The 16,283-nt window shown below is 45.5% G+C and overlaps 1 protein-coding gene across 1 annotated transcript in view; it reads right to left on the reverse strand.

Moving 5' to 3' along the window:
- Positions 1-16,283, reverse strand: part of LOC8052654 (cell division cycle protein 27 homolog) — a 40,282-nt gene that overhangs the window by 2,425 nt on the left and 21,574 nt on the right. Inside the window, exons 11-15 of the mRNA XM_029988892.4 lie at positions 14,537-14,689; positions 7,213-7,421; positions 6,272-6,389; positions 4,610-4,813; positions 3,388-3,568 (exon numbers count right to left, since the gene is read on the reverse strand). Coding sequence (XP_029844752.3) covers positions 3,388-3,568; positions 4,610-4,813; positions 6,272-6,389; positions 7,213-7,421; positions 14,537-14,689 — 865 coding nt within the window. The remainder of the gene's footprint in view (positions 1-3,387; positions 3,569-4,609; positions 4,814-6,271; positions 6,390-7,212; positions 7,422-14,536; positions 14,690-16,283) is intronic.

The following is a 16,283-nucleotide window of genomic DNA, read 5'->3' on the forward strand; positions in this document are numbered from 1 at the left end:
AAGGATATCTTAAGAAAAATATAGGAAGTTTCAAATTTCGAAAAGTCGCGTGCAGACGATGACGCATCACTTTTGGTCCTAGTTTCTTGCTTGAGCAGTGTTCCACTTATTCACCTCGAGATCGAACAGAGTCACTGCCGTGTGGCCGATGTTGGAAACACTACAAGTGCGGATACTGTTGCATGTCGTCTGCTCTCAGAACATGTTGAAGCATGGATCCTTGCGAAGATTAAAGCTTATTTTCGGGTAAGCTGCGCTATTTACGTTGTGAATGCTTGTTTCTTTGAAAAGACTGCACCGTTCCACCAGAGTGGAAATACGCGAAGGCGAGGTGGTGCGGTTCTTCGTTTCAGTTTCAGTGCCACTGCGTACTATCATGGAATACATTGGCGACAGAAAGCGCTGCCTTTGTGGCCCCAGCGACCACGTCGACGAGCGTACACGCGCGGAGTTCCGTGCTGCAGTCGTCGGCTCTCAGCAAGGAACCCCACACTGTGGATCTGAAACTCACGAATGGTGCCACGATTGATCAACTTTCGTGCACTTGCCCTGCCGGGTGACAATTTGTTTGAAACTCCAACAGCCTGAAACGTTTATGAGGGAATCGCAAGATTCGTTCTCCCGGTTGTTTTAAACGCTACATACGTAAAACCCTTCATTTTTGTGATCCCAATTATTTGTACCTTAGGCACAGGAGCCTATTTGTGGCCGCTAACCCTCGTGAATTCTAGAGACTTGAATTCAGGCCTCAAAACAAGAAAGATATTTGCATGCCTTTATTTTTTGCTCATTTTGTAATTGTCAAACATTGGGGACTTGCAAAGGGTTCTGCAATAGGTGAGACAGTCAGTTAGGAAAAAAGAATGGCTCAGGCTTCGTACCTGACACCCACGTCCTTTAGCAAGCTGTTAAGGGATACTGAGCCGAAATTTGGGTTCCGCAAGATAAGGCCACAGAAGCGTGGAACGGGTCTCTACGAACTCCAAAACATCACTCAAGCATTGATATCTCAAACGGGTGGCCATACTTTAGGAAAAGAAGTGCGCAATCAAGCGAGGTGTATGAACATCATTGTCCTCATGGAAAATTTGAGAATGAGGAAAAGCCGCCTTGCTTCTCTCCTCCTCGCTTGGGTTCGTCAGCTCGACGGAGCGCAGCAAGGAGGAGAGGAAATGAGAATTGTGACGTGAGTTATCTTGTCGGCCTTGTCGGCAGTGTTCAATCGCGCAATTCTTTTCAGAAAATACGAATATCTGTTAGAGATATCGCTGAACGAGTGATGTTTTTTGGGTTTTTCAGTGTCCCGCCTCTCCGTCCAGCCTTGTTCTGCGAGCTCGAAATTTCGGTTCAGCATCCCATTACCCTTACCTGTAATCATGCCGATTTCATCTAGCGTGATTTGCCGTTGAAAACTAGTTTTTCAAGCGAAGTGGCACAAAACCTTCATGACACGAAGGGTAAGCAAAATTCATGGAGTGTAAACAAGCAACTGATTAGGCTCGATAGTCCATGTTGCTCCTTCGGAAGGTTGACCAGTTGCCATCAGCACTGTATACCACATACTCCCAACCGAACTTCAAGAAAATGGACCAGGTGCATCCGACGCACATGCAGACACTTAGCTAGTCACTTCCGCTGCAGTCGATGCCTCCTTAACTTCGTCACAAGTGTAGGAGGGCTCGTAAGGGTGACAATCCTACAACATTTCAAAAGTTGGATTCTCACGCAATAACAAGTTTGTGGCACTCGTATTCTCTCCAAAAACAATGGACCGAGGGAACCCACACTAAGCACGATCACACTGCCCAGCAGCGAGTACATATCAACGCGCACGCTTTACGCATACTATACTTTGGGCCATTTGTGGCACTTATGTAAAGTTTTATTTTTCCACTTTCTTTGGTTGTCATGCATCGTTGGTTTGAAGTCTTTGTCCATGAAATGTTTAGAGCAAACCATCGCATGAATCAGGTCTGAACTTCGGGAGCCACTCCTTTCCTCAGCGCGCCGGCCGCTGGATATCGGTGAAAACTGACCCCCACATTGATGTAATAGGTATTGCACCAAGGCAATGAACAGTATGGAAGAATTTTCCGTTGAAACTGCTTTCACAATGATACTGTACGAGGCAATAAACGCGATATTCTGCGGGTTTTTGGCGTGACCGCAGGTATCCTATGGGGCAGCCATCTTCCTATCCACACATTAATGGTGATGATAGTAAGACAGTAGCGCCACCTTTAGTTCAATCTCGAGGCGAATACTCCGTTTACACCCAAGTTAACAGTGCAGCGGAAGCTATGTGCTGGTTTGGACCAATCGTATGTCTGCCTTTTGCAACGTGATCACTCCCCCGACCGTGCTCATGCGAGTAAGCAGGGTCGGGTGAAGAAAGGGAGGCGGCTGATTAGTACGAGTGTGTAGCTTCCGCCACACTGTCACGTTAGGGGTGAACGAAGCATGGCGTGCAAGACTTGTGTATGCCACCTTAAAACTCCCTAACAGAGTGTTCCCTAAAGTAGACATATAAATTCAGGAGTTCCCTAGAGTTTACCATCATCGGTTCCCCAAACTCCCCAATTCCCTAGACCAGCTCTGCCCCTGAGCACAGATTTTTATCAGTTTAGGCCCCATTTTACACAGATTCAAGCCATTCATTGATGCATAACAATGAGCCAAACATTCCTTAGTATGTTTATTATTGTTCTGCAAGGTCAGTACACTTCTGTGCTGCCTCATTTCAACAACGCTTAGACTGGGAGGGATTTCTCAGCTGCCGTTCAAGGAAGGATTCCTCGCGATCAAAACGCTCGATTTATCTCGATCCTAATGATAAGGTCGGTGTAAAGGGAATCTGTTTCTAGGTGATTATTTGAGGTTTGTGGTGGACGTTGCAGTTTATTTTGTTTAATTCTTCTTCGGTTACCCCCCAGTGTGTTATTTTATTCCAAACTCAGTCTCTTTTACGCGATGGTGAGCACGTCGGAGATTTCTCGTTTCTTCCCATAAGCTGTTAAAGCGCGAACGCCGTAACATAAAACACCGACGTCCGGAGATAGACTTTCGCATTCAAACAGTTATCGAGACCGCCCCGCTAGAAATGAAGCCAGCTAGCCTTGTGTCCACTCACTAATTGAAGCAGCTGTCGGATTCTCGTTGGTGCGCATTGGGAATTTCATTCTTTCTTCACCAATTTTACACTCTTTTTACAAATTGTTCCCCGAAGCACACGCTCCAGATTTTGCGATAGTCTACGAGCCGTTCCGTCACACCTTCCTCGGGAATCCCGCCCGTCTTAACAACCTTTTAAACACATTCTGCGTCGAAAAGATTGAGAACTCTCGCCGCAGACTGCATCGCAGAAAGCCATTGGGGAGGCGGACTCACGCAGGTTGTGCGGGGTGGCGGCACTGGGGCTGAGCAGGGAGGCGTCATTGTCCTCGTCTTCGGGGCTACCCCGCTTGTCGATGGACTCCTTGATCTGGTTGTTGGCCCCCTTGGGGTCCAGGTCCATGGCCCACGAGAAGTTCATCAGGGCCAGGTGGGTGTTGCCCAGCTTCTTGTGCACCTGGACGTCATTCAGAACAAACAATGTTGTTCTCTTTCATCGGGCCCGTTTATTAGAGTTATAGGGTCAGCTCTTAGTCACATGACACTATGAGGCAACACTGTGAAACGAAGGCACCGTCGGCAGTTGGAAAGCCATATCGGTCGTGTTAATTTTTCCCTCCCACCACATTGCTTGCTCGCAGAACGCAGTATTTACGAGTGAACTAAACGAGTAAGAAGTAAGGACGCACATATCTTCCAAGACCAGTTCTCTCCATGGACGGCACGAAACAAGGGACAAATTTACCGCGCAACGACCATGATCGATTGACTGACGGGTTTTAACGGCTCGAAAGCTTCCGGGGCTATGCTCTGTTTCACCTTACACTGGACAGCAGAGGAAGCAACGAGCCAAAGAAGTTAATCCAGTGCCGCTTGAGTGTCACGTGACGCTCGGGAGAACGCAGCGACACGCGGGGCACAGGACCACGCGATATATTCACAGCGCTGGATTGGCTCGTAGCATCTGCTGCAGTCCGTAAAGTGAAACGGAGCATACGAGGTGCATTCTTTAAACTTTACAGACTGTTTCTTCGAAAAAAAGCCATCAATGTACACAAATAAGGTCTGTGCAGGTAAATTATAAGGCTAGGGGGACATAATGTAGAGGACTAATCGCCTTGATAAGTCGATTAACGAACAAAAACTTGTTAATTAACCTAATTAGTGAAGAAAAACATATGGTTCCAATTAGAGGCTTGATGTGCTTCCCCAAAAAGTACTAAATCTTAGAATGACTCGAAGCGCGAAGTGGTGCGCTAGTTACCGCTTGTACAACAATCGCAAAGCTATCGGTACGAAAACACGCGCATACGTTTTCTAGGTCTCTTATCACCCGCGTCCCTGCACCACGAGCTTTGCAGCTATTGCACCAGTAGCACCTAATAATAAATAAATGAATAAATAGCCTAAGAAATGCACCGATATAAGGTGCCAAGTACCTGATCCAATGCAAAAGGCGCCTGTTCGGATGTGGCTACTACTATGTGGACAAACGCACCTTTCCGCAGAGGAAGTAGACTAGAGACTCCTTGGGCACCATCTGCTTGAGCTCATCCAGCTCCTTCAGCGCCTCCTGGTAGCGGTCGAGGCTGAAGAAGATGGACGCCCGGTGGAACTTGCACAGCGGGTTGCGGGGCTCCATCGTCATGGCACTGTTCAGCGTCGTCAGGGACATCTCCGTCTTCTTCAGCGCGTGCTGAACCTAAGACGCCAGATGCGACTTAGTCAGGGCTCGCCGAATTCGCGCTACTTTAGCGGACAAAGCTCTCGTTCAGCGGTCAGATGGTCATGTAGACACCGAGCTCCATCTCAGAAACATCAACAGCGCTGACAAAGGCAAAGGCACACGTGCATGGCTCTGAGGCATCTCCAAAGTTTGCGGAAAATAATTTTTTTTCTTAATATTGTCTTATCACAACCAAGTTTGGCATGCGTATGCCTTAGAATATGTAGAATGCAACTATTAAGGCTTAGTAAAAATGTATACTTTTGATATTTATGTACAATTTATTAAATTTTGTTAGTCCTTTAAAAAAGGCATTTTTGTGATTTTCAATATTTTTTAAATAAAACATCTCTTGCACACATTATTTACGTTCATTACACTCAGTGGTTTAAAAGTGAATAAGCTCATTTTACTAGGCTCATCTAAGCGTGCTGCCATGCTCCACACGTGTGCAAGAACATTGTTATTTCTGTATGAGCATAGCAGCCAGAATGTAAACACCACGTTTATAAAAAGATCAAGCACTATAAATTGTGAACATTTCATTCAATTATTGCATATAAAAAAATAAAAAAATTTTAACAGTTTGAATGGAAAAAGCATGTCATAAAATAAACTTACAATGAAAAAAAATTTTTTTCTACCGCTATATTTATGGCACGAGTCAAATTTGTAGTTGGCACCTGTGAGAGCCCGCAAAAGGGTGGCAACCAGAAGTTGCATGACTGGCCACTAGTCACGTGGTGCTTGCGCTCTTTCGGGAGCTTCCTATGGGCTCTAAAGGTTATACTCCCATTCCACGGAAAATGGCAAAGCTTTTGTTTGTTATCGTACCAGTCAAAACGGAAGTGACAATTTTCTTATAGTGCTTGTTGTTTCTCAAACATCAAAATATTTTGTTAAAAAAAGAAGTGCAACAACAAAAACGAAGAATAATTAGTATAACCTTTAGAGCCCATAGGAAGCTCCCGAAAGAGTGCAAGTACCACGCGACTAGTGGCCAGTCACGCCACTGCTGGTTGCCACTTTTCCGCTGGCTCCCCCAGGTGCCAACTACAAATTCGTTTTGCGTCCTGAATATAGCACTAGAATTTTTTTTTTGTTGTTATTGTAAATTCATCTTATGACATCCTTTTTCCAACCAGGCTGTCTAGAAATTTTTTTTTTCCTTTCCATATGTATTTTAACGACACTCTGAACATAAAGAGTGGACTGTATGTTAAAAGTCGCAAAACAAACACATTTGTCACGTTTAAGACAAAAGAAAGAATACGACAAGCTGTGAATCCAGTCCCACACATTACGTAAGAGGACTAGCTCTTTATATCAGCTTATTAGTGTTAATTTCAACAAAAAACAAACAAACAACATAGCTCAACTTGTGGACAACAGACATTACACTGGGGGAGCTCACAAGGAGCTTGGAAAGCTTACCACAGCGATGTGGCAAAGCAGAACGGAGCTCTGCGGGTTGATGTTCAGCGCTCGCTTGAAGTGCATCTCTGCCAGGAGGTACTGCTGCTGTTTGTAGTAGATCATTCCTGCCCCGTACCTGAAATGTGAAAAACGAAAAGCTGGATTAACCTAATGACGATTCAACCATGTTGGACCAATGTTGAACAGCTTACTGACTTCTTCAAAGGTCCTTCAGAGCAGTCCCAGTTTTGGAAGGTAGGCTTTCCCGATGGTATTTAAAGACGACGTACGCAGCGCGACGCAGTTGTCGCAAACACGTCTGCCCCTTTTTGCATTTTACTGTTACTGGTGGTCGTTGCACAAGGAGTTTAACTGCTTAGGTTAGTGCTTAATATGACAGCAAGTGCTTCAGTCACTTGACGACAGTCAGCTGCAATTCGCGTGCGATGACGACGACGCGGCTCTGAATATTTGAGAAGCAATGAACTGTCCGACGCGCAGGTTCGTTAAAACTAAAGAAGTCTATTTAAATGTAATTCCACGACCACCGAAATACCCAACACACATTTGATTTAAAGAAACTTCAGACGCAGTGTGCCTACTATATTATTACCGTTACTACTACATCACTACTGGATTATTACCATTCCTGCTACATTATTGCCATTGCTATTACATCGCTACTGCCTTAGAGCAATTACCGATACATTATTACCAACACTACCACCATTGCCACCAAATCCAAAGTTGCACTACAAACACAGCAGCAGAGATTGTGCCACCGCTCCACTCAAAAGTGGGTCAAGCTCTAAAACCCGCTGCAGTGGCCCACTGAAGTGCCTACTGAAGTGCCCACTGAAGTGACCTACTGAAGTGACCTACTGAAGTGACCTACTGAAGTGACCTACTGAAGTCGCCCACCGAAACGGCCCCACCGAAACGGCCCCACCGAAACTCACCACGCGTTGTAGTGCCTCGGGTCCACCAGGATGGCGTTGCGGAAGGAGGCCAGCCCCTTGTCCACCTCTTCCACCGAGATCAGCTCGTGGCCCAGCAGGGTGTAGGCGTACGTGAAGTCGGGGTCCACCTGCACCGCTCGCTGGAGGAACTTCACCGCCGTCTCGTGCTCCCGCTGCAGGCTGAAGCAGTTGCCCGCCACCGCACACGTCTGCCCGACAGAGAGAGAAAGAGGAGGGCCGTGAACGACTCGCGTAACACCGGTGCCACCGGCAAGCCCACCGCCACCCAATAAAAACTGGCCGTCACTAGCTCCTGCACCGGTGCAGAAAAGTGTGAGGCACTGTACCTCTGGCAGGTGTATTGAGATATTACCTACACTTTTCTGCGCTGGTGCAGGAGGGGCAGGTAAATCGAACGCAGCTAGTGACAGGATGGGAACGACCCTTCAGAAATCCGACCTTTAGCATGTTGGCCAGTAGGCAACGTCGTCGTGTTAGGTACTGCCTCAAGAAAACCAGCTTACCCGGGAATTAGTAAAACGAAGAGACGTAGCAAATAAGAGAAGGGACATCTCGGCTTGCGGGCCTCAAGAACGTTCTACATATTCTACATGCTATTTCCTGAGAAATTTGGGAAACGTCCCACTATCCGAAATCTCTCTTAAAGGCCTAAATAAATCTAGATACACTTTCTTAATTCGCCATGTACGATGCACGTCCAAGCTCCACAACTTCTTTCAAACAATTAATTTTCTATATTTTTTATTACCATAATTTTTTTTCCATTTTTTTAATACTGCATTTTTTCTAGATTGCTTTCTAGTTTTTTTTTTTTTTCTAAACACTAGAAAATAGACGAAGTAGAAGAAGTTCACATAGCGAATATATTATTTCTTTTTATAATACATATTGTGAAATTGGTACACCTCCACCATTCTTTTTAAGAGTTCTTCCCCATTGCCTTTGCAACCTCCACACACAGTGCCGACTTCATAAGAGGGCAAACCTTAGAACATATTTTACCTTTTGAAACAATGTATCCCCCTTTAATTCCCTAGTTCCTGCAGGGAACCCAAAGCTTTTCCCCATCCAACCCCCCCCCCCCCCCACCCCCCAAAAAAAAAACAAAAAAACACTTGCTTCCCATTTTGGGAAAATTATAAAGTAGCCTTTAGCCACTTTTGCAAAATGGTGAAAAATGCATTACCGATAACTTTCAAGTTTCAATTGCAATCATACAAACAAAATACTACATTTTCTTTTTCTTATAGAACACAATCGTACAAAAACACAAAACAAAGAAAAGAATTTTTTTTTTTTTTTAAATTGGTTTCAAATTTGGTTTGCAAAATATCTGTTCATTCAAATACACAGCGCATCCCCCGAAATATTTAGTTATTGTCGCAGCAAAAATAGACCCCGCATCGCCTAACATTCATTTTCCACCCGAATCTAGCGTTAGTGGTCCGAACTATGGGCCAAAATTTTAGCCCTAGCCGTTATCTTATTCAAAAGTGAATAGTGATTCATTTGAAAATTTCAACAGGAAAATCGGGTTCATTTTCGGTAACTCGTGCCATAGAGCTCCACTTATCTGACGGCTCTGTCGGCCGCCATTTTCCCATTCAAAATTTCAGAAAATCCTGGATAACTGTTGAATAAAGCAGCTGTTAGTGCTGAAACTTTGGCAACTGCTTCGTACCACTACCGCTACATTTGGGCGAAAAATGAGCATTCAAGAATGCAGAGTTTAATTTTAGGGAGAAAAATAGCCTGCAAATGTCTTGGGCATGACACCCATGTATATACGGATTTTATTTTGTACATATATTATTGAATTTATATGCACAAAAAAGGCCAGGTTTGAGCTTTTTTGGTGATATCAAGGTTCTTAAAATACTTAATGTAAGTCACGTCCAAGAACTTGCCAATCTTTTGCCAAAAAAATATTTAAAAAGTTTGACTTATTTCTTTTTTATTACAGAATACTTTATTTATTTATTATGCACCATAAAATATATCTTGAAAGTATCACAGAAGATGTTCTAATGCGTGAGAAGGGAAAGAATAGCGAGCAGTCAAACATGCGATCTCCAACAGGTAAAAGAAACATCAGTTTTCGCCTTGGCCGTTTCAATGATCAATAACTCTAAAACAAAAAATCCACCAAGCTTGCCGTTTGTGCAGTCATTCATTTCAGAAATTCGCCCAGAATATAATTTCCTTTTTTTTAATTAAGAAATTTGATTTTAAACTTGTGCCCCTCTGAAACTCTTGTGCGTTATGCCAGGGCACTTGGGGCAAGCAAGTTCTTATTGACAAGCCGAAAAGCCTAGCTCGGAATTTCACACTTTTCCAACTGCCCCTTCTCCACGCACGCCAAGCCTGAGGCTCGTTTAAGACTTCTCATCTTTGTTTCATATTTTTGTACATGAAAACTTGTTTACACCGTAAAAAAGTATAGTGTTCCCATAATTTAATGCCGCCACGAGATGGTTCGATTTTGGCATTTTTTGTGCTGTTCGTGGACCCTAGTGGCCGCATTGCGGGGTGAAAGCTCGACTCCCCTGATCGTTGTCAAATCTTCTCCGAATGAAAGCCAACTTTTTTCTGAAAATCGTTGGCGTGCAAATACGGTAGGCTTGGGGGAATGTCACGCTAAATCTTCACAAGGTCGAAGTTAGTTTTGCGCGGCGCTGCATGCAAGAACCGGCTTTCATACGTCGCCATGTGTCTCTCATGGTGAACGAAGTTCCTAACGGTGTATTAACGCGTCAGAGATTTCTTCCACAGAGAAGAGCAAACGTCGCCGCGCTTCGAGGTCACGTGCGCCACATCACGGATGCCTGCTAATCCCCGTACTCGGCACAGAGCCGAGGATCACCTCCTCGTTCCCGCGAGAAAAGAAGATGACGTCGAACGACAATGCCAATGGCACGGGCAAAAAGCATGAGGCAAGCTTAAAGTCGTCGCATTCTCTCACCAATAGCATTAACGTTGACAGCGTGACATTGCTCTTGTGGCTTACTCATCGACAGAGATTTTCTCCAGGTAGAGGAACATATGTCGCCGTGTTTTGAAGTGATGTGGGCCACGTGACGGACACTTGCTAATCCCTATACTCTGCAGGGAGCCTAGGACAAACCGTTCCCTTCCTACAGATTGTCCCGTCGCCCCGGCGATAAAGGAAGACAGCATCCAACGACGAGTTTGATTGGTTTGATGACGCGCGTGAAAAGCACAGTGGATACTTGAAGTCGCTGCATTCTTAAACCAATACCGTATTTACTCACACAATGAACGCACTCGCGTAATGAACGCACCCCCCCAAGTCGGCTCTCAAAATTTAGACTTTTTTTTTTCACTCGCGTAATAAACGCACCCCCAACTCGGATGTCAAAATTTTGACCCCCTCCCTCCCTCCCTCCCCCCCTCCCCCTCCCCCTCCCCTCCCTCCCTCCCTCCCTCCCTCCCTCCCCCCCCCCCCCCCCCCCCCCCCCCCCCGCGCTAAATGAATGCACTCTTCTATCCTGGTGCAGCCAGGTCGCGAATGCATGGGCAGAGTGGGCGAACAAAACGGCTTGCAAGAGGCGTTAAAAAAATTCGCAAAGATCTAACGGAAGCAAGAAAAAAAACACATGGAGAGGAGCTTTTTTTATTTTTGCACAGCGCAGTCTGGACTTTGGGTTCGCGCGCCGCCGCGCGCAAGGAAGTAAGAAAGAGAAGCGGAGAAGCGCTCTAAGCAAACGAAACAGCTTGCGAAAAGCGGCAAAAAGAAAAAAAAAAAACAAAAAAACACGGTACTAAGAGAAAACAAAGAATTTTTTTTTTCTTTTTTTTGCACAGCGCAGTTTGGTTACAGGGGTCGCGCGCCGCGCACAAGGAGGTAAGAAAGAGGAGTGGAGAAGCCCTCTAAACAAACAAAACAGCTTGTGAAAGGCGGCAAAAAAAAAACCACGGAATTGAGAAAAGAAAAAGAGGAGCTTTTTTTTTTTTTTTTTGCACAGCTCAGTTTGGTTACGGGGGGGTCATGCGTCGCGCGCAAGGAGATTAGAAAGGTAAGCGGAGAGCCCTCGCCTAAGCAACGCCTAAGCAAACAAAACAACTTGCGAAAAACGGCAAAAAAAAAAAAAAAAACGCAAAAAACCAAGCAATTAAAAAAAAAAGATTTTTTTTTTTTTGGTCGGGCGCCGCGCGCAGAGATAATAAGTTACTTCGATTTTTCAGGATAAAAGGTCCGTTCATTATGCGTGTACGGACGCAAAAATTTTACTTCGCGTAATGAACGCCCCTTCCCAACTTCGCATCGATTTTTCGGAAAAAAAAAGTGCGTTCATTCTGCGAGTAACTACGGTAACCTCGAAGTTGACAGTCCGACGCTGCTCCAATTTCCGTCGATGAAAGGAAGATTATTCCCAATGTCAGACTGTTAAGCTTGGTGCACGAAGGCGACGACTTCAAACTTCCACCGTGCTTTTAGGACGATAGCTTTATGGGCGACATTTTACGGAGATTTCGTCCTAGTCTGTTGTTGTCGCCTTGCACCCAAAGAATGGAAAAACCCTTCCTGTTTACCCTCTTGCCGCGAGGAGAGGGGAGTCAGGACTTCCCGTCTGCCATGGCGCGCGAAGAGGGCAGCTCTGGCATCATGCCAAGAATAGACCTTTTTCCACTAACCAGTGCCGCCTGCAGAGTTGTCTTCGAACTACAAATAAATGGCTGTCCAACTTGCCTCCGCCTGTCAGAAAACATTGGCGTTGATCTTCGATGCCTTTTATGCCCCATACCAGCGAACAATCAAACCAGAATCACCAAAAAAGAAATATGCGCAGAGATGGGTGCTGAATATGTTGGTCGACCCGAACTTTGCCCTGCGAAAATAGCGACAGGGGGAAGCAAGGCCAGAGGACGGGGGTGAAGGCATGCGCAGAAGCATACTGGGAAAAGGTTCATTGCACGATGAAAGGACAGTCATTGTGATGTCTGCTTGAAAGACTTGTTTTTGAAGATCTCGCGTTATGCGAAATCCCAATTTAGCAGTATCCAGCAGCTACGCGTAATGTTGGACGATTTTAGAGACTTCCACCGCGCTTACCCACCCACGACACCAACCACGATGGCTATGAGAATTGACTACGTCACAACCTCTGTCCTCAGGTGCGTGACGGCACCATTCCACCCGCATTGCGCGACCGCACTACACCTATCAGTTTTCGTTTTCTTTGCACATTGTGGGCGAAAAGTATGACTTTTTACACACAACATAAAACTTGTCGCGAGGCGGTGCACGCGACCTTGAAACGCGATGACATCCGCTCCTTTCTGTGTAGAAAAACCTTCTTTGTGCAAATACATTGTAACTTGTTGTTGAATGTTTAGGCAGCGGAAAGTTAAACTACCCCAAGAGGCACCTGGTGTCTCCAAGGTGGGCGAGAAATTTAGCACGCCAGTATGATGCTCATCCAGATCGAAACGGGCAGCTGTGTGGTTTGAGTCGATGGTTCCTGGGTTCTGTGGCACAATTTTCCCCTCTGCGTTATTCTCCTTATGTGTTAAGGTCTGAAGTCAAGTGTGCTAGTGAACAAGCACTTGCCTCGTTCAGCAGTTAGAAGAACCATGGCCGGGCTAGAGTGAACAGGTACAATTTTCTTACGGCGTTTTGCACGGGGAGTGGCTGTTCCCTGGGGCCGCAACTCGAAGGGGTAGCTGTAACCATACCCTTCCTACAGCGCTTTAATTCCTTCTGAGAGGCACTTCCACCTCACCGTTTTGGCTTCCTTGCTTTGGGGTTGAGTTGGAGAAGTTTCCAGAGTAGTTAGACCCACAGGTCATGAGGCCGGCTGCCTTCAGAGACTTACCGTATTTGCACAAATATAACGAGTTTTTTTCGAAATTACGTGCTCCAAAACGCACCTCGCGTTATATTCGGAATCGAGTTCAGCCACGGGGCGCGCGAGTCTGGAGAAAGCCATCCCTCCGGCTCAATGCAAAAGATCGGGTGGGAAAAGAAGTGGGGGTGTGGAGGGGAATTTTTTAGCTATTGGGCCAAGTGAAGGGGCGAATAGGAAACATAAAAAAGCATTTTTATCGCTTTTGTGTTTTTACAACGCGCGCACGCCGCAGAAACTCGGCACGCGCGCGTCATGCGGGAATTAGGGCACCGGCAAATTCGAGCCAAGCCGCGCCAAGTCAAGCCACGCTAAGTCAAGCCACGCTAAGTCAAGCCGCGCTAAGTCAAGCCGCGCTAAGTCAACACAAGCCAAGCCAAGACCACCAACCGCGTTTACGCAATCGTGCGACACGAGGCATTTGTTTATGCAGAGGGACCAGAACAAGAAGTGTGATTGTGTATCGGGTTCAGCAGTCTTTTCTCTGCCTGCGCATTGTTTAGTTTCTGCTCCAGATTGGTCTGGTGTTTGTGTGTTGGTGCTTCTGCTTCCCTTGCAGGGAAGAAAAAGGAACTACCAAACAACCAGGTGCTGTGCTGCTGCTTATCTGCGTAGTCACCAAGTGGATTGTAAATGGAAGGACCTGAGCAGTGAGGATGAGTGCAGCCAAAACATAAACTGATATTTCTACTATTTCCATTGACTTTTCACTTCTGCTATGCCCCCGAGTGCGAGAAATTGACGCGTCCCTCGGTTCGCGTTATAATAGTAATAATTTTTTTTTTTACTTTTTGGGGGCATCAAAACCTGCCCTCGCTTTATATTCGTGGTCGTGTTATATTCGTGCAAATACGGTATGCAGAACACCTCTTCCTCTTCGCCTCCTAAAGAAATATGTCTCTAGCGACAAGCGTTTAATTATCGTAAGCTGAAGCATAATTCAATCACCTCACTACAGTTATTTCAGATAAGAATGCTGTCACAGATTTTAAATCGCAGTGATCGGGGAACAGTTGTTCAGGATGGGTCAAACAGTGTTGGTCAAGGTAGTGTGGTCATGTGGCTTTCCGGCACGTCGCATCGAAACATAATTGTGATATCCGTTATTCTAACGGCCAAGTGAACAGAATTTAAGTGTTTTTACTCAGATGCAGAACCGTCCCATCTTCTTTTTAAACTCTGCCCATTTGTACTACCAAACCATGTACAACCAAGAATGTCACCCTACACATGTTCCCAGCGAGCAAAATTTCTAATATACTCGTATTATATTTTTTTATATCAAGATGATGACTATTTTATACACTATGTATTCGCATATAATAAATCATTTTGGGAAGCAACCAAGCGCGAGAATTGCGATTCAAGCATCTGCTTATATCGTAATTTCTTCATGGCCTCCGTGGGGCCTCAGCTTTAAGGGGAAGGCGGCTTACAGTGGCTGCGTTCTTGTCCAAGTCCATGAGCTCTTGCGCAAGGGTGGAGAGATGAACCTCCCTCTGCAGGTGCCACAGGGACGTGCTGTAGTATTCGAGGCCCTTCAGACGGTAGGGCTCAAGCGTCCGAAGCTCCTCAAAGACGCGCACAGCCTAGAACAAACAAACAAGACAAACTGCCTTGAACTCATGGAACATCACTCCGCATGGTACAGTACATTTTATTCGGAGCGAATATGAACAGTTATACATAAGGTTCAAGCTCAAAGTCATCATCCCACGAATTTCATACACAGGGTGTTTCTCGAAACGTGAACCAAATCGTTTCGGTGAAAAATATGCATCACGCATAAAAAAAGTTGATGCCATTGTGAACTCTCCCAAAGGACCCAGTAAGGAAAATTATTAACATTCAGTATAAACAAGTCACTAATTACTTTTGAGTAATTAAATTTTTAATTAATAATTTTAGAGGTATGGTTTTGATTAGAAATGTGATGCCAATCATTAAAAACTACTAAATTCACCTACATTACGATATAGGTGGGGTTCTGTGTTTTTGGCATATACTACCAATAAACACAGAAACCCCCCCCCCCCCCCCCCCCCCGGTGATTTTCTCTGAATCCTCAGAAACCAAACCAAACCAAACCCCTCCCCACCCCTCTCCTCTTTCTCTCTCTCTCTCTCTCTCTCCCCCTCCCCCTCCCTCCCTCCCTCCCTCCCTCCATCCCTCCCTCCCTCCCTCCCTCCCTCCCTCCCTCCCTCCCTCCCTCCCTCCCTCCCTCCCTCCCTCCCCCCCCCCCCCCCCCCCCCGCCCCCCGAATTTAAGCTGTCCTTGATGAAAAAAAAAATAACAAAAAAAAAATGCAAGCTTCACGAAAATAAATCTTCCACCCTACTTTATTTTTTATTGTTGGCCCGGAACACAGCCACACTGAACTGCCCTTGGGGTCGTTCCTTTCTGCCGAAACCGCATTCCTTGCCCCGTTCCCTTCTCTTATCTTTACCAGCATTACGAAAGAAAATATTATAATTTATAACTCATAAACCATAGTATTTTCTCCAGTAATTATACAGTCGCTTTACAACACAAACCTGATAAACACCGATTTCTTTCTGACACTGAAATTAGACACTGACAAATGCCCATTCAACGGAAAAAAATAAACACCGACAAATAGACCCAAACTCTAAGAAAAATAAATACCGAAGACACGAAATCCTAGATATAAATAAAGCATGTGCAGCATTCTACGATGTTCCGAGAAAACGCTTAATTTGGATGTGTTCCTGGGTTTCAGTTTTATTGGAGCGCCAGCACATCCCCCTCCCCTCCCCCCTGGCCAAAACGTAAAACGCACTGCACATGTGCCGCCATCCACCCAACGCAGAGGTGCATCTCCATACTAGCAGCGACATCGTATGGCAAAACACGTGTGGCAGTTCGGAGGCTTTCTTATCCAGCCTCTTCTACGTGCGAAGCGTGGCGGAGTGCAGATGTTGCGCGTTTTGACCCCGGGAAGCGGAATTGCTGGCGCGGAGATGCATTCCGATAAGAAGCCCAAACCTGAAGACGCGTCCAAATAGAGCGTTTTCTCAGAATGACGTAAATGCTGCACGTGCCTCATATCATTGTAATGCGAGTGAATTTAGTCATTTTCAATTATTGATATTAAGTTTCTAATTAATACCATACCTTTAAAATTAATGAGAGAATATTTAAATACTGAAAAATAATAAATGA

The sequence above is a fragment of the Ixodes scapularis genome, unplaced genomic scaffold (assembly GCF_016920785.2).
Source record: "Ixodes scapularis isolate PalLabHiFi unplaced genomic scaffold, ASM1692078v2 PGA_scaffold11__112_contigs__length_91849675, whole genome shotgun sequence".
Classification (NCBI taxonomy): Eukaryota; Metazoa; Arthropoda; class Arachnida; order Ixodida; family Ixodidae; genus Ixodes; species Ixodes scapularis.